Source organism: Salvia splendens, chromosome 8 (genome assembly GCF_004379255.2).
Source record: "Salvia splendens isolate huo1 chromosome 8, SspV2, whole genome shotgun sequence".
In the NCBI taxonomy this organism is placed as follows: Eukaryota; Viridiplantae; Streptophyta; class Magnoliopsida; order Lamiales; family Lamiaceae; genus Salvia; species Salvia splendens.
The window spans coordinates 13,963,066-13,981,480 of record NC_056039.1 but is presented as its reverse complement, the minus strand read 5'-3'; the positions used below and the strand labels follow the sequence as shown (position 1 = coordinate 13,981,480).

The following is an 18,415-nucleotide window of genomic DNA, read 5'->3' as shown; positions in this document are numbered from 1 at the left end:
TGAGTGGACGTCCTATTTAACTGTTACAATAATGAATCCCATTCAAGCCGGAGTCACAAGAAAATAGAACTAAATAATTAGAATAAGTAGGGAGTTGATGAAATCATTACCATAAGATTCCCTTGTTGATCTATCTTTAAGTTGTTATTTTATTGCTTTATTTACTTGTTTATTTATTTTAGTAGTAATTATAACAAAACTCAGTTTGTCCAAATAGTGTAGACCGGTCACGGTCATCGGCGGAAACGATAGCGTCTTCAACCCAGATCGGTCATCAAGATCAAAGTCGAGCCAGCAACAGTGGACAACAACTATGCCACAAAGTCAAAGTTCCATAAATACATTACAAGAAAATCGTACGTTTAGATTTTGCTGATAATCTCATAAATGCCTAATATTGTCTATATGTGTTCATTTCTTTTCATTTGTCACAAGTTTTAATCTCTACTTTCAGCCTCAGATTTCTTTGAATTATTTATCATCGTCTCATCTTTGCATTTGTCCTTTTTAGGTAGATTGGTGTCGTTAATTTGACGGTGAGGTGCTTCTAGTAATTCATAGGAAATTAAGAGTATCCGCAGCGCAGCCCAATCCCAGCTCGGATTCTTCCCGCGACGGGCTGGCGCTGCGGGTGTGTCATCCGTCCCATGGCTGGAGATAGAGGGGTGGTCGGCAAGCCAGTGCCCCCTGGCACGCTGGCAATGGAGCATGATGCCCGCTCGCCGGCCCAGTGAGTGGACATCGTCTTTCATCTATTTTTTAATTTATTTTTTAAATAAAAAATCCAAAAATAATTTTAAAAAAATAATGCTTTTGTAAAAAAGGAGCCGTTTTTATGCCTGTTTTTTGTCAGTTTTTTATTTATTTATTTTTAGTTTTTTAATATTCCCACATTCACTTATTAATATCCCATTTTGTACTCAATATTTCTCATACCAAAGCACTCTCTACATCTTATTTCTCTCATTTTTCTTCATATCTCATTGTGCAAAAATGTCTGTTGAAGGAGCCTTCTCGAAGCAACGACATCGAGAAGGCGGCTAGAGATCGAGCAAAGGAACAAGGTGAATCGCATTTAAAATAAATTGTTACATTATCATTTCAATTATGTATTTTTCATATTTTTCAATTATGTAATTTTCGTGTTTTCTAATAAAATTATGAATTTTAGTATAAAAATAATATTTCATCCAAATATAAATTGAATTTGTTGGAGAAAGAATAAAAATAAAATGAAAAAGTGAGAGTTATGAATAGTGAAGGGATGAGATAGATAAAGGATGAAGGGTTGCAGATGCTGTCTCATAAGAGCATCCACAATAGGAATAGCTCAGCCATAACCTAGCCACAAACTCCTCCTGCCACATCATCAACACTAAAAATCCATCTGTCACATCATAAATAGCCCAGCAATAGCCTAGTCACATCATAAATAGCTCAGCCACATCACTAATAACAATTATATAAAAATGAAATAATTAACAATCACACAATATACGGAATTTAATTTACGAGACATATACGGGAAACATTAATAATACTATTAAAATTTTAAAAAGTACAATAATTTAAAAGAGTACAATAATTTTAAAAATTTACAATAATTAACAAAAAAGTACAATAATTCACTCCTCTGCTCCGTTGTCGTCTGCGTCGTCGTCTCCTCCGTCGTTGTCGGCACCATCGCCTCCGCCTTCGTCGCCACCATCGCCTCCGTCGCCGCCGCCGCCTCTACTCCCGGCGGCTTCCCTCCGTGCCGCCTCCAAATCCTCCTGCATGCTCAGGAGCAATGTTTGAAGCAAACTCTTCTCCACGGGGTCCACCGCCGCCCGCCATTCGGCTATCGTCTTGACCATCTGAGCCCGCGTTTGTTGACGCGCGAAGAATTTGAGATCCGCTGTGAATTGGCCAAGGGGGATGCCGATTGGACCTCCTGGGAACCCCAGGTGACCCCCTCGCCTCCCGTTAAGCCCGCCTGTGCCCAACCGGGCGAGTTCGACGAGCGAACGAACGAGGGGTCGGAACCTCCTGGGCCGTCTCAGGGAGGTCGTGGGAACCACCGCTGCTGCCGCTGAAATCACCGGTATAGTTCAGTCGTTGCTTCTTCGACCAGCCAGCGTCGACACCTACTCGGAACTTCTCGGAGTCGTTCAGCACAAGGTAGCAGTTCCAGTAGGTGAAGTCCTTATACACCCCCTTCAGGGGGAAGGCTTTCCTCCTGCAGTCTTCCTCCGTTTGGCCACTGCTCATCATGCGGAAGGAGTTGGTGTACAAGCCCGAAAATTGGGAGACCGCAGCCTTGATTCGGTCCCACCCCTTCTGGCAATCCTCCCCGGTGCATCGCCTCCCCTCCGGGCAAAACCTCTGGTAGGCTGCTGCTATCTTGCCCCACAAGTTGACGATCCTCTGGTTGTTCGAAACGAGAGGATCGTCGCAAACACTCACCCACGCCTTGGCCAGCGTGACGTTCTCCGAGTCCGTCCACCTCCTCCGTACCGAGCTGTCGTCCTCACCCGGCTGCGAGGACTCGCCGATCCTCTTCCCCTTGTTTTTCTTCTTTGGGGCGCCACGACCCCGCCCTGCGCCCCCCGTTTGAACGGGAGCATCCGGAACACCGAGAAGATCTAACCCCAATTCATCGAAGGAGAAAGTGTCAAATTGGGGCAACGGCTGCGCCTTCGTTGGGGTCGATGTGTGCGACGAACCAGTCGAAAAATCGAAACTGGGGCGATAGACGTCCCCCGGCGTCCCCTGTGTCGCCGGGGATCCCCCCGGCGCCGGTACCCCCCTCCCCCGGCGTCCCCTGCGTCGCCTGTACCCCCCCGGGCATCATCTGCATCCCGGGTGCCCACCCCGGCATCATCTGGGCACTGGGTGCCCACCCCGATCGCCTGAAACCCCCCCGGCGGACTCCCCCCGGCTGGCATCCCGGGCATCATCTGCTGCCACGGGTACATGTTGTAGTATGATGGCATCTGACTCCATCCACTTCCCACGGGGACCGGGGGAGTTTGAGCTTGAGACCCGCTACTCCCTGAAGTAGGCTCGTTGTTGAGATCCATTTACCGTTGTTGATCTTGTACAGAAATTTAGATAGAGAGAGTACTCGTTAAAACAAGTGGTGCGAATGAAAATGACGTGCAAGGCGCGTATATATAGTGTTTCGGAAAAAAAAATTCGCGCTAGGCGGTGCGCTAGGCGATCCGGACGCTACAATAGAGCCGAGCGGATCGCCCAGCGCACCGCCTAGCGCCACGGAACCGCCGAGCGCTAGGCGGTTTTTAAATCCGGAAACCGCTAGGCGGTTGCAATAGATCGCCTAGCGCACCGCCTAGCGCCGGCGCTCGGCTAAGCAGTGCGCTAGGCGCTATTGTGGATGCTCTAACAAAGAGATAATAGAGTAAAAAGCGTTATAGGGTCATGAATAGTGAAGAGATAAGATAGTTAAAAGATGGATATGAGCCGGTGGATGGCTTAATAATGAAATAGTGTATGTGATAAAAGTCTTGTTTTTTTAGAAAAACACTATGCATGGAAATGAATTTATAATGCGATAGTTAAGGAATGGATATTAGCCATTGGATAGCTTAATAATGAAATACTATCACTGTTTGTGATGAAGAAATAATCTTGTCTTTTTCATAAAAACACTATGCATGGGAATGAATTTATTTGATTGCAGTGCCATAAACGTATCTATAAATAGAGTCGATCTTTTAAGAAGTAACATTGAAATTTGAAGAAAGATTTGAGAATTCAACACAATCAATTGTTCTTTTCAATTTCGGTAATCTCTCTCCCCGTCCTTTATTTTCAAGTCTTATTAATTAACATTAGTCTTCGACTTCGTTATTATTTTTATCTTCTTTGTTAATTTTTATATATTTTGTTGGTTATACTTCTTTATCTAAATTTCATTGTTTGCTTTAAGTATTAAATTCTATGTAAACCATTAATTTATGATTCAAAATATTTATTTTCAACAGGTCGTGACTCGTGAGGATTATTATTGATGAGTGATTTTTGTATTGTAATAAAACTTTTAATGTTTGATTGTCACTTGAGAGTGAGGTTTGAAAAAAAAATTACCCGTGTTTTCCTTGTTCGATTATCGGATTTTGGGTATTAAAAATATGATAAATTTTAACTAAAAGTAGTTATTGTGTTGTAGTCTTGTATTTATAAAAAGAAGCTCACCTTATTCGCAATTTAATGATGACTAGATATGAGAATAAGGTGGATTATAAATTGTAAATAAGTTTCTATTGGGAGTAATTGTAGGGTAGCGTCAATAATTGAAAAATAATTACTTTTAGCGGCGTTTGGTTGATGGATAAAATAATAGTGAGATATAGTATGGGATAAATTAAGATGGACTTTGTCTAACAATTGAATTTTATTTTGTTGTTTGGTTGCTAAGATTTTGTCTAAGATAATTTTAGTAATGTGTGTGGTTGATAAGATTGAAAATTAGATTAGTACACATTTAAACTTATTTCATATATTATCAAATTCAGAATATTTTTAATTAATGAACTAATTAACTGCTTTGAAATTATGATTCGATGAATATCAGGATTGAAGAAGCGATAATTTTTAGTAAATCATGACAATCCCATCAATTTTATTAATCGAAAACAATAAATAATAATTAATTAGTAAATAAATGTATTACCTATTTTTCTTAAATGTGTTCCTCTTCGATCACATGTAATTGGTCGCCCAAAAAAAATATCAGCATCTTAGAATGAAATCTTTTTTTTAAACCTCTTATAATGGAATCGATATAAGGAATTATGTACTTTTCTTATAAAATAAAATACTTAATCTTTATTTACATAGAGTGGGAAGATAGAGAAAAAATGGAGATGTAGACGGGAGATTATAATTGTTAGGGGGGTTGGGTAGAGATGAATAGTCACACGACTTGAGCATCAATAATGAAAATTAGAATTGGGCAGACGGGGCCTGAACGCAGGCTTTTGGATTGAAACGGGCCAAATTTAATTTCCATCTTGGCAACCGAACCTAGGATAAAAAACAGATGAGACCTTTGTCTCGGTAACCACGCCCACTTTGTGAATATAAATTAAAATGGAGGAATGATATGCTACATACTTTATATACTTTATGTGAATCATTCTTATTTGCCACACGTTATTTATTTTGATTTATACTTTTGTGTTAATTTTTCATAAGTTGAAGAGACATGGCAACTTATGCACTTCCAAGGTTTGTCGTGCTAAACGTCCCAAAAGCTGGCACAAACACTTACGTATGTAGCAAGAACGACGGCCTCGTCATTGACGGAGATGACAGCATGTTCAGCCCACATGTCAAGATTGAAATCGAGCGCGCAACGGTTGACAACAAATACATTCACCTCCGATTTTCTTACAACAACAAATATTGGCAGAAAAATGCAGACGACAACTCCATCGTTGCTATATCAAACAAGCCAGAAGAGGACACGATGAAGTCGTCGTGCACGCTCTTCGAGTCGAGCCGCCAATCGGATGAGCTCCACTTGACTCACGTCAAGACCGGTTGGCGCGTCATGATAAACAATTCTACCAAGGCTTTCTACGTCGGCAAAAATAGCGTCGGCGCGCCTCTAGGGTTTGCGGATTGGGACACATTGGTTAAACTGCCCCAGCACGTCGCTTTCAAAGGATACAACGGGGAATATCTGAAAGCGTATCACCATGAAGACCTTAATTACCTCCAGTTCGGATCCGACGATCCAATCGGCACCTTATCCGGCCACAAGGTCTCACTAATGCGCGACGGCCATGTTCGGATAAAGTCTGATTACTGGGGTTTGTTCTGGCGGAATGGGGGCAACTGGGTATTCGCAGATAGCGACGACATCACAGCCAACAACAAAGACACTCTCTTCTGGCCAATCAAAATCGACGACGATATTATCGCACTCAGAAGCGCAAGAAACAACAACTTCTGCAAGCGCCTCAGCACCGAGGGGAAGATCAGTTGCCTTAATGCAGCAGAGTCCAACTTGACAGGCGAGACGAGATTGGAAGTGCAGGAGCTGGTGAAGGAGAGAGAGATCTACAACGTGAGGTATCGGATGGAGGACGCCAGGATATTCGGGGTGTAATAATGGAGTGCTCATTTCAGTTGGAAGAAGCTCGGCTAGAAAGGAGTTCGGTAAGCTCGGCTTACCGAGCTGAAACTAGCCTGGAACTAGCCGAGAAGAAGAAGAAGGCAGAAGTCGGTAAGCTCAGCGGTAAAGAAGCTCGGTATGGAAGCTCGGTAAGGAAGCTCGGCGTTGAGCTGGAATGAGCCGAGCAGGAAGAGTTCGGTTGTAAGCCGAGCCGAGAAGGAGTTCGGTTGTAAGCCAAGGAAGGAGTTCGGTATTGAGCCGAAGAAGGAGTTCGGTCTTGAACCGAGAAGGTAGAAGCAACCTAGCCGAACTAGCCGTTGGAGCAGCAGTTAGTTAGCCGAGATGTAGCGGTTATTCTTCTTGCTTTCTTGATTCTTCTTGTAGTTAGTTAGTAGCAGTTGCTACGTGATTATAGAGCTTTAAATAGCTCACCATGTATGTAGTTTAGAATATAGAGTTTAATCAATAAAGAGTTTTCCAGTTTTCTCTCCAAGATTATCATCTTCAATACTCAAAGTGTGAGTGTGTGTGTTTCCTGCATTGTGTGATCTCATACAACAGTGAGTGTGTGTGTGATCTTATTGAGTGTGTGAAAGCCTTGTGTGCGTAAATCCCAACAAGTGGCGCCGTCTGTGGGAAAGGGATATTGAAGCTGATTTGCAGAGGATCAAACGGTTTCAGAGATGGCAGCAAGGCTTGATGCAGAGAAGTTCACAGGCAAGAATGATTATGGCCTGTGGAAGATGAAGATGAAGGCGATCTTAATTCAACAAGGCTTGGCGGCAGTTCTTGCAAAACCAGATGAGAAAGGGAAGGCTCCAGTGCTTGATGAAAAAGCTCAGGCAAAGATGGAGGAGATGCAGCTCAAGGCACATTCTGCAGTGATCCTGTGCCTTGGAGATAAGGTCTTGAGGGAAGTTCAAGAAGCCAAGACTGCGGTGGAGATCTTGGACAAGTTAGATGAAGTTTACTTGGCCAAATCCTTGGCTAACCGGCTGTATCTCAAGAAGAGGCTGTATGCCTATAGTTTTTCTGGAGATAGGTCCATCATTGAGCAGCTAGAGGAGTTCAACAAGATCATTGATGACCTGGGATCTGTTGATGTCAAGATCTCAGATGAGGATAAGGCCATTCTCACATTGAATGCCTTACCTAGCTCGTATGACCAGCTAAGTGATGCAATTATCTATGGAAGAGATAAACCTATCACCTATGCAGAAGTCTATTCAGCCTTGATGGCCAAAGAACTCCAGAAGACAGCCAACAGAGGCTCTGCAAGCTCCAATGTTCAAGCTGCAGAGGCCTTGAATGTGAAGAAGTTCAAGAAGCAGAACTTCAAGAAGAAGTTTGAGGGCCCTAAATCCTCAAGTTCTGATGCTCAGAAGGAAACCAGAGCTTGCTATTGGTGCAAGAAACCTGGACACTTGAAGAAAGATTGTCATGCATGGAAGAGAAAGATGGCCTCTGAGGGACACAATCAATCTGATTGTGTGGAGAGTGCTGATCCCCCGGCTCAACTCATGAATATCAGTGATAGTGGGGTCAGTCATAGGTGGATAATGGACTCGGGGTGCAGCTTCCATATGTGCCCCAATAGAAGCTGGTTTCATGATCTTCAAGAAGCATCGGGTACGGTTGTTCTTGGTAATAACCACATTTGTCAGATCAAAGGAATAGGGAAGGTAAAGCTAAGTCTACAAGATGGCTCTATAAAGATCCTAACTGGGGTGAGGTATATTCCAGAAGTAAAGAGGAACCTCATCTCATTGGGAATGCTGGAACAAAAAGGGTTCACCATATTGATGAGTCAAGGAAAATTGTTTGTGAAATCTGGAGATGCAGTGATGATGGAGGCTGACAGAGAGCATATTCTCTATTATCTGAAGGCTAGGGCTGTTGATGGAGAAAGCAATGCAGTGTCAGATGATTCCATAATGCTATGGCACAAGAGATTGGGCCACCCAGCCGAAGGAAGCTTGAAAGAACTCATCAAGAAGGGTCTGATCTCGGGAGATTTCAACAAGATGGACCCCTGTGAGCAATGTATACTTGGAAAGGCTAAGAAGGCACCCTATCCTACAGGTATTCACTCTTCTACAGCCCCTTTAGACTACATACATAGTGATCTTTGGGGGCCTTCACCGGTGTGTTCAATTGGTGGAGGAAAGTATTATCTAGCTATCATTGATGACTATACAAGAAAGTTGTGGGTATATATTCTTAAAGAAAAATCTGAAACACTCACAAAGTTCAAGATATGGTGTAAGGAGGTTGAGCTAGAGAAGGGTAGAAGTGTTAAATGCTTAAGGACAGACAATGGCCTAGAGTTCTTGTCTGCTGAGTTTGATCTGTTCTGTAAAGAGAAGGGTATGAAGAGGCACCGGACTGTTCCTGGTAATCCTCAGCAAAATGGTGTTGTGGAGAGGATGAATAGGACAATCCTAGAGAGGGTAAGGTGCCTACTTCTTGGGTCTGGTTTGAGCAGCAGATTCTGGGGTGAGGCTGTGTATACAGCAGCCTATCTCATCAATAAATGCCCATCTACTGCCCTGAAATCTGAAACTCCTGATTACATGTGGTATGGAGCTCACAGTGACTACTCAAAATACAAGGTGTTTGGGTGTGCAGCCTATGCTCATGCTAGGCAAAGTAAGCTTGAAGCTAGGGCTCTGAAATGTATCTTGCTGGGATATCAGAGGGGTGTTAAGGGGTATAGGCTCTGGTGTATTGAGCCTGGTAAGCAGAAGGTCTTGGTGAGTAGGGATGTGGTGTTCTTGGAGGATCAGATGCCATTCCTGAAAGATAAGCCGGACTCCAATGAAGATGAGGGTGATTTCTTCAAGGTGGAGCCTGTGGGGGTTGGCCTAGGAGCAGGTGGAGTCATTGACTCAGGGAGTGAGTCTGATTCAGATAAAGAAGAGGCTCCAACTCAGGGCAACCAGGCTGGTGAGTCTATATCAGACTCCATCAGAAACTATCAGCTTGCAAGGGACAGAGTTAGAAGAGAAACAAGGCCACCAACAAAGTTCTCTGATGTTGTGTATTATGCTCTGTGTGCAGCTGAAGGTATTGATGGTGCAGATCCACTCACATATAAAGAAGCTATGCAGAGTAAAGATAGAGAAAGATGGATTGAAGCCATGAATGAGGAAATAGAGTCTTTACTCAAGAACAAAACATGGATTTTGGTGGACAAATCCAAGCTGAATACAGATGGAAAGGAGAGGAAGCTGATCAGTTGCAAGTGGTTGTTTAAAAAGAAGGTAGAAACCACTGATAAAGACAGAATCAGGTTCAAGGCAAGGCTGGTGGCTAGAGGCTTTACACAGCAGGAGGGAATCGATTTCAATGAAGTGTTTGCACCTGTTGTGAAGCACACTTCGATTAGGATTCTATTGGCTGTGGTGAATCAGCTTGACTGGGAGCTACAACAGCTTGATGTGAAGACCGCCTTCCTCAATGGAGATCTAGAGGAAACTATCTTCATGGAACAGCCAGAGGGCTATGTGAAGATTGGAGAAGAAGGCAAGGTGTGCCTGTTACAGAAAAGTCTTTATGGACTTAAGCAAAGTCCTAGACAGTGGAATAAGAAGTTTGATGCACAGATGAAGAAGATTGGCTTCTCCAAGTCAGAATATGATGATTGCATCTACATCAAGAAGGCAGGCAAGACTCCCATTGCCTACCTATTACTCTATGTGGATGATATGCTACTTGCAGGGCCTTCTATGACAGAAATTCAGAAAGTTAAACAAGATCTGAAGTCAAGCTTTGAAATGAAGGATCTAGGAGAGTCAAGGAAGATCCTAGGCATACATATTCAGAGAGATAGAGGCTGCAAGAAGCTGTGGATGCTGCAAACTGACTATATTGAGAAAGTGTTGCAGAGATTCAAAATGGAAAATGCAAAAGCTGCATCAACTCCTCTGTCCCAGAGTTTTAAGCTATCAAAGGAACAAGCCCCTAAAACTAAGCAAGAGGCTGGTGAGATGGAGGCTATCCCTTATGCTAGTGTGGTTGGAAGTGTTATGTACACTATGATTTGTACAAGACCAGATTTGGCTCATGCTATCTCAGTGACTAGCAGATACATGGCAGACCCGGGGAAGGAGCATTGGAATGCTCTTAAGTGGATATTGAGGTACATGAAGTCAACTAAGGACTGGGGGATTGTGTTCAATGGCTGGGAAGGTGAATCTGAGGAGGTTGTGCAGGGCTATTGTGATGCAGACTATGCTGCAAACCTGGACAACAGAAAGTCCCAAACAGGTTATCTTTTCACCATGTTTGGAACTGTAATCAGCTGGAAGTCAGGGTTGCAAAGTGTTGTTGCTCTCTCAACAACAGAGTCAGAGTATATAGCTCTCACTGCAGCTGTACAGGAGAGTTTTTGGATTCAGGGAGTGATTTCTGACTTTGGTTTTGACCAAAAGACAATGGTGATTCATTGTGACAGCAGCTCAGCTATGTGCTTGGCTAAACATCCGGGCTTTCATGAAAGGAGCAAGCACATAGACATAAAGTTGCATTTCATTAGAGATGAGATTGAAAAGGGGAGAGTGAAGGTGATTAAGATTAACACCTTGCACAATCCGGCTGACATGCTAACAAAGTCTCTAGGTAGAGACAAGTTTGATCATTGCAAGAAATGGATCAATGTTTGTGCAAGAACTGAGATGAGCCCTCAGGTGGAGAATTGTAATAATGGAGTGCTCATTTCAGTTGGAAGAAGCTCGGCTAGAAAGGAGTTCGGTAAGCTCGGCTTACCGAGCTGAAACTAGCCTGGAACTAGCCGAGAAGAAGAAGAAGGCAGAAGTCGGTAAGCTCAGCGGTAAAGAAGCTCGGTATGGAAGCTCGGTAAGGAAGCTCGGCGTTGAGCTGGAATGAGCCGAGCAGGAAGAGTTCGGTTGTAAGCCGAGCCGAGAAGGAGTTCGGTTGTAAGCCAAGGAAGGAGTTCGGTATTGAGCCGAAGAAGGAGTTCGGTCTTGAACCGAGAAGGTAGAAGCAACCTAGCCGAACTAGCCGTTGGAGCAGCAGTTAGTTAGCCGAGATGTAGCGGTTATTCTTCTTGCTTTCTTGATTCTTCTTGTAGTTAGTTAGTAGCAGTTGCTACGTGATTATAGAGCTTTAAATAGCTCACCATGTATGTAGTTTAGAATATAGAGTTTAATCAATAAAGAGTTTTCCAGTTTTCTCTCCAAGATTATCATCTTCAATACTCAAAGTGTGAGTGTGTGTGTTTCCTGCATTGTGTGATCTCATACAACAGTGAGTGTGTGTGTGATCTTATTGAGTGTGTGAAAGCCTTGTGTGCGTAAATCCCAACACGGGGAGACGCCTTTTTTGGCGGGAAGGGCTAGGCTCACCAACGACACCGATCAAGATGATATGATGAATGTGTCCATAAATTACCTAGACGAGAAATCTTACTCTTTTAGCCGGGGCTGCTCGCTGACAGTAGGGGTGAAGACCAACATCAAAGCAGAGTTGCCTTTCATTGCAGGTGGAAAGTTTGAAGTGTCTTCACAGATAAGCGGGTCGTTTCAGTGGAACAAAATCACCAAGACTTCGACATCAGTTGGGACTACGAGTGCAGTTCCTGTGCCGGCAAGGACTGTGGCTACAGTGGAGTATGTTGGGACAATGGGCACCTGCAATATTCCTTTTTCTTACACTCAGAAAGACCAGAGCTGCACCGATGGCGAGTTTGCTGAAATTGAGCAGATTGATGGTATTTACGAGGGAGTCAGTTATTACAACTTCAATTTTCATGTCAGATCAGTTAAGTCTATTTGAACGTGGACATAGACATCGATCATGTTTTCTTGCTATCATTTCTTATTATGTGTACCTACCTTCCTTCTTTTAATTTCAATCAAGATCGATGTCGTAGTAATAATTTGCATATATATATAGTGAATTTTAATATCGGTGTAGCAAGATATGTACATAAGCATATCCATCTCATTCATGAAAAAGGGGTTAATATTAGAAATGAGTCACTCACCCCTTAAAAGGCCTTATAAAGGGGAGAGTTATCCACACTTATATAAAGGAGCTAGGATCATCACTAAGTCGATATGAGACAAGATTTTAAGAGTTTTAACACGCTCTCTCACGTGTAGCCGGAATGACACATCGGACTTCCATCACCTGGGTAGGCAAGAGAAGAGATGAGATAAAGTCCATCATCGATTTAAGCTCACTCTGATACTATATTAGAGTGACACATTTCTAATAGTTAAATGAAGGCCTAATATTGCCATAATAACAAAAATAGAGAGATATGATGGTTTTTGAACTTTAAAACAAAAATGAAAATATATCTTCATGATTTATAAAAAGTATGGATGATTATAAAGTTCCTTATTTGGAAATCCATAACGTTTTGAAAACATTTTAACAATATTTTCAAAAGCTTTTATGCTGGTGACTAAGCATTGTTCATCTAAAAGCTTTTAGGCGATGAAACAACTTTTCTCCTATCAAGTACAAGCACCTTAAGCTCATAAGCACCGATAAACTTGACGTTAGGTCGAGACCGAGCAACACAATCTTTACTAATCTAAAGTGCCAGTGTGGTGAAAAGACATTGATACCCTTTTTTGGAGAGAAAATAGAAAGTGGTAGAAAAATGTGAGAAGAAAAATACATAGAGAAATGAATTGACTGCATTTGTGCAGAGCTAAAGTGGTCTTCCCAAAAAAAAGTGATCGTCCAAAAAATTTAGCTTAGAAGAGAAGTTTTGTAGCATTATCAATAAAAAAAATGTACCATTGCTAAAAAAGCTTAAGTTGTAGAGAGGGAGATCCAACTACGAGAAACAACTATGGTCTTTTAATGTGCACATAAGTGGAGCAATGCGGCGAGGCAGGCGGGTGGGTGAGCGCGGGGCGCTGGAGGAGGGTGGAGCAGCGAAGAAGACGTCGACGGCGTCGGTTTAGGTGGGGCAGTGGCGGTAGTCAACCACCGCCCGCAACAACGGCGGAATGACTGACGGTGTTGAGGTGGGGTCGAGTTTGCAGGGACGACGAAGAGGCAGGCGGTGATGTGGCTGACGGCGACCGGCGAGTGCAGGCAGCAGCGTTAGCTGGGGAATGGGAATGGAGGTAGAAGCCGAGAGAGAGATATATCCGGAAGAGAGAGATAACTAGAGAGGTTGAGAGAAAGATCGCCGGAGGAGGAGGCGTGGCCGGAAAGGCAGAGACTGCAACAGGTTTAGAGAGAGGGAAGATCATCACTCTCCAAAACTAGGGTTGGGAATTGTGATGAAAAAAGATGAAGATAACTGGGGTTGAGTATTTATATTTTGGGCCGACGATTTATATTTCTCTTGGGTTGAAACCAATGCAAGAATTCAATTACAAAATTAATTAAAGAGTGTTTTCTTAAATTTTCGTAGTACTACTCTAAAATTTTATGTATGAATATGAGACCCAAATCGTGTTTCTTTTAATTGTTAAAAGATTTAAAAGAATTATATGCATTTTATATTACTGATTGTGATGAATTTTGAATATGGGATTGTTTGAAAATCATATATAAAATTAAATAGATTCATTTTATTGGATTTTGAAATGAAATTTAAGTAAATATTTTAATTTTTACATAAATTAATAATATTTAAATTTGTCTAATATTGTAGAGAAATAACTTTATTCTATCATCAGCTTTATTCTCTTCATCTCTATTGTTTTGAATATTTTAATCTTAATGAAATAAGTAATTACTCTCTCCGTCCACTAAAAATATGACACATTGTGAATGGCACGGGTTATACACATGAGAGAAATAAATCATAAATGTTTTAAGTTGTGAGGTGCTATTCATCTAAATCTATATACCTTTTGTAGGACAGATTAAGAACGTGAAGAATCATAAAATTGAACAATCTATAAACCTAATGGAGCTTATAAGAAAGTTGAAAATCACAAGGTTTTGAATTATATTTATAATTCAATTCATATCATATGAACTATATCTGTATGTGAAACTGCCGAAAATGACTTTAAATAGAGTCTAGTGCAGGATCAGTCATTTTCCATCGACTTGGGAGCTTAAACCTGCGAGCTAGATTTATCCTAAAATCGCTTAATCGAATCAAATTCACAAACAATTGAAGCGGAAGAACTACCGCCGACATTTTTGAAGCCTTTCATCAAACACCTGCACTCCACTGTATTGTGGACCGCCGACGTCGTTTCAGGCTCGGACATTGCATCCGCCTACTCGAAAACCGTACCGTCGGAGATATGGACACTGAGCTCAAATCCGGATTGCCTGTTCCTGACCAACCTCCTTCTATGGTAATTCGATGTTCTCTGCTGTTCAACCCTGCCATTAATTCTAGCTGTCTTCACTATTCTCCATAATCAGTTTATCACATTCACGCCTAATACATATTTGACGAATTGGCTCATCATCTTGTTGAATTTTCTCCTAGTTTCCATTTGTCACATATCTTTCTAATCTCCTTGTAAAATTTAAATTTGTGATCATACTTTGTTTTTTATTTGCTATTTCAGGCCATGGAACTTGAATTTCAATTCAATTTTATTATGAGGGCCTGCTAGTTTAATTTTGATGATGATATAAACATAATAGAGTATGAAATATATTCATTATCAACACAATGGTTCTTCTGTATAGTTACTCGTTTGTTCACGTGGCTTTATCCAACCATTTGTTTGATGATGGTGATATACCACGTTTGTTATCATTTGCAAGTTGGGGGTATGTTTTCAGTTATGATGCCTTCTCACATTTAATTGCATCAACTCACTGTTTTAGGAATTAAGATCAGTGATCAGTGATAAGGCGGGTCATACTAATAGTTTCTAATAATTTCTATAGGATTTCATATGAGTTTATTAGTTACTCCTTTTTTTACTCATGTTATTTTGTCCATTAACATGAAATTAGATGGCGTAAGAGTTTGGCTGGCATAGTTTTTTGACGCCTTTTTCATGGAAAGATGTTAACAAGCTAGCCGTTTCCTTGTTCCGTTTCAGTTATATTCAGAGAAGGATGATCCACCAAACATTGATGAGACTAATGATAAGAAGCTAGTCCGGAATATATGCATCCTCGCACATGTTGATCATGGGAAGACCACCCTTGCAGACCATTTGATAGCTTCTTGTGGTGGGGGGGTGCTTCATCCAAAGCAAGCTGGTAAACTTAGATTCATGGATTATTTGGATGAGGAACAGCGGCGTGCTATAACTATGAAAAGCTCATCTATTGGTCTTCAATTCAAAGAATATTCTGTTAATTTAATAGATTCACCAGGCCATATGGATTTCTGCAGTGAGGTATCTACAGCAGCTAGGTTGAGTGATGGTGCACTAGTATTGGTGGATGCAGTGGAAGGTGTCCACATTCAGACCCATGCTGTACTGCGTCAAGCATGGATTGAGAAGTTGACTCCATGTCTGGTTCTGAATAAGGTGGATCGGCTGATATGCGAATTAAGGTTGAGTCCAATGGAAGCTTATACTAGATTATTGAGAATTATCCATGAGGTTAATGGGATAGTTAGTGGTTACAAGTCTGAAAAGTACTTGTCTGATGTTGATTCCTTGCTTTCAGTTGCTCCATCTGATGATGTAGGTGATGATAATCTTGAGCTTTTGGAGGATGATGAAGAGGATACCTTCCAACCTCACAAAGGAAATGTTATATTTGCATGTGCCCTTGATGGTTGGGGTTTTGGGATTAGCGATTTTGCACAGATCTATGCTTCTAAACTTGGTGCAAGTGTAGCTACCTTAAAAAGGGCACTGTGGGGACCTCGTTACTACAATCCCAAGACTAAGATGGTTGTGGGAAAGAAAGCCATAAGCAATTCTGCAAAGGCAAGGCCTATGTTTGTGCAATTTATTTTGGAGCCACTCTGGCAGGTGTATCAGAGTAGTTTGGAAACAGATGGAGATAAAGGATTGATTGAGAAGGTTATCAAAAATTTTAATTTGTCCATCCCTTCACGTGAGCTACAACATAAGGATCCTAAAGCTGTGCTTCAAGCTGTAATGAGCCGTTGGCTTCCATTAGCAGATACCATCTTATCTATGGTTGTGAAGTGCATGCCTGATCCGGCTTCTGCTCAGTCTTTTCGGATATCAAGGCTGCTGCCTAAAAGAGACAGTTCTGACAATAGGGATTGTTCTGATTTGCTTTCTGAGGCAGAACTTGTGAGGAAATCTGTTGAAATTTGTGATTCCAGTCCCACTGCACCATGCGTTGTATTTGTTTCTAAGATGTTTGCTATTCCAATGAAGATGCTTCCTCGTGGTGAGATTTTGAACGACCCTGCAGATGATGGAGATTCTGGAGAGTGCTTCCTTGCATTTGCCAGGATATTTAGTGGGGTTCTCTGTGCTGGACAGAGGATTTTCGTACTTTCAGCTTTATATGACCCTCTGAAGATGGAATCAAAGCAGAAGCATGTCCAAGAAGCCGAGCTGCAAGCATTATATCTTATGGCAGGGCAAGGACTGAAACCAGTTATGTCTGCAAAGGCAGGCAATATCGTTGCCATACGAGGGCTTGGTCAGCACATATTGAAGAGTGCTACTCTTTCATCTACGCTTAATTGCTGGCCTTTCTCCAGTATGGTTTTCCAAGTAGCGCCCACACTTAAAGTTGCGATTGAGCCATCAGATCCCGCTGATATGGGTGCACTCATGAAAGGATTGCGGCTTTTAAATCGCGCGGACCCTTTTGTTGAGGTCACGATTTCTACTAGAGGGGAGCATGTTCTTGCAGCAGCTGGAGAAGTGCATTTGGAGAGATGTGTAAAGGATCTGAAGGAGAGATTTGCTAAGGTTAACTTGGAAGTATCTCCTCCACTTGTCTCTTATATGGAGACAATTGAGTGTGATATGACTAATCCTTTGGAGAATCTGAAGTTCTTAAGTGGAAGTTCTGACTATGTAGAGAAAACAACACCAAATGGTAGGTGCGTTGTTCGTGTACAAGTCATGAAACTTCCCTCGGCTCTTACTAAGTTGCTTGATGAGAGTTCTGAACTGCTGGGAGATATTATTGGAGGTAAATCTAAACAGGCTTTGAAAAGCTTGGAGACCTTGAGGGGAAGCATTGTGGAAGATGAGAATCCAATTGAAGCATTAAAGACCAGGATGATGGATGCTATAGAGAGTGACCTTTCCTCTGCAAATGCTGAGATGGATAAAGACCGAGTAGAGAAATATAGAGTACTGTGGAAAAACTTTTTGAAAAGAATTTGGGCGTTGGGTCCTAGACAGGTTGGTCCTAACATTCTGGTCACTCCAAGCAGAGGAAAGAGCATTGATGGCTCTGTTCTTATGCAGGGCTTTCCTTACGTGTCAAATAGATTAGGTCTTCACAATGATGGTGAGAGCAAGGATGTATCAACAGAATCATCATCTGCGCCTGATGAGATGTTGCTAAGAGAAGCAGAATCTCTAGAGAGCAGCGTTTTATCTGGATTTCAGCTGGCTACTTCAGCCGGTCCTTTATGTGAGGAACCTCTGTGGGGTTTGGCATTTGTTGTTGAGGCTTTCATATCTCCCGTTGAGTGTCAGTCAGCTGAGGATAATTCTTCTTCCCAGCAACCAGAACCGTATGGTGTTTTTACAGGTCAAGTTATGACAACAGTTAAGGAAGCCTGCAAAGCAGCTGTACTTGAGAGAAAACCCAGGCTTGTTGAAGCATTATACTTCTGTGAATTGAATACCCCAACTGAGCATTTGGGGTCCATGTATGCAGTACTTGCTCGTAGGCGAGCCAAAGTGATAAAGGAAGAAATGCAGGAAGGGTCACCGCTATTCACTGTGCATGCATATGTTCCTGTTGCAGAAAGCTTTGGTTTTGCAGATGAGCTGAGAAGATGGACAGCCGGAGCATCAAGTGCACTACTTGTTTTCAGTCACTGGGAAATGCTTCCAGAGGATCCATTTTTCGTCCCCAAAACAGAAGAGGAAATTGAAGAATTCGGAGATGGGGCTAGTGTTTTACAGAACACTGCCAGGAAGCTCATTGATGCTGTAAGGAGGAGGAAGGGTCTTCCTGTAGAGGAAAAAGTGGTCCAACATGCAACCAAGCAAAGAACTTTGGCGCGTAAAGTGTAGAAGTCGTCTTCTGTTACAATTTTGAAGCGGTTGCAATTTGCATCACACACACCATTCGTTATAGTTTTGTTGTTGTATGCCCTATTGTTTCCGAACAATGTTTGTTGAGAGATGAGTAAAGTGGGATTTATATGATTAAGACAGTTTTGAGATTGATATTATTTTTATCCTATAGGAT

General features: G+C 42.0%; 2 protein-coding genes across 6 annotated transcripts; both read left to right on the top strand.

Annotated features, from left to right (window-relative positions):
• The first annotated feature begins 202 nt into the window (after positions 1–202).
• Positions 203–18,376, top strand: LOC121744840 (elongation factor-like GTPase 1). Of its 3 annotated transcripts, XM_042138508.1 has the most exons (5): positions 203–356; positions 512–730; positions 1,007–1,064; positions 14,153–14,430; positions 15,136–18,376. In XM_042138508.1, exons 4-5 carry the CDS (start codon positions 14,377–14,379, stop codon positions 18,235–18,237), a joined length of 3,156 nt encoding a protein of 1,051 aa, XP_041994442.1. In that variant the 5' UTR covers positions 203–356; positions 512–730; positions 1,007–1,064; positions 14,153–14,376; the 3' UTR covers positions 18,238–18,376. The 3 variants fall into 3 exon arrangements, with proteins under 3 accessions (XP_041994442.1, XP_041994440.1, XP_041994441.1); XM_042138506.1 differs by lacking the exon at positions 203–356 and having other exon boundaries at positions 425–730; XM_042138507.1 differs by lacking the exon at positions 203–356 and having other exon boundaries at positions 425–730; positions 14,148–14,430.
• On the top strand, positions 3,742–6,239 carry LOC121744841. Of its 3 annotated transcripts, none has more exons than XM_042138509.1 (2): positions 3,742–3,787; positions 5,200–6,239. In XM_042138509.1, the coding sequence occupies exon 2, from the start codon at positions 5,210–5,212 to the stop codon at positions 6,116–6,118; it is 909 nt and encodes a 302-aa protein (XP_041994443.1). In that variant the 5' UTR covers positions 3,742–3,787; positions 5,200–5,209; the 3' UTR covers positions 6,119–6,239. The 3 variants fall into 3 exon arrangements, with proteins under 3 accessions (XP_041994443.1, XP_041994446.1, XP_041994445.1); XM_042138512.1 differs by having other exon boundaries at positions 3,757–3,787; positions 5,206–6,239; XM_042138511.1 differs by having other exon boundaries at positions 3,767–3,787; positions 3,987–6,239.
• Positions 18,377–18,415: the final 39 nt, after the last annotated feature.

What these genes read in the sequence shown, in the direction of transcription:
- LOC121744840 (XM_042138508.1), top strand. Translation starts at nt 14,377, where the DNA reads ATGGACACTGAGCTCAAATCCGGATTGCCTGTTCCTGACCAACCTCCT. An exon ending in CTGACCAACCTCCTTCTATG is followed by an intron (nt 14,431 to 15,135) that starts GTAATTCGATGT and finishes GTTCCGTTTCAG; the next exon opens with TTATATTCAGAGAAGGATGA.
- LOC121744841 (XM_042138509.1), top strand. Translation starts at nt 5,210, where the DNA reads ATGGCAACTTATGCACTTCCAAGGTTTGTCGTGCTAAACGTCCCAAAA.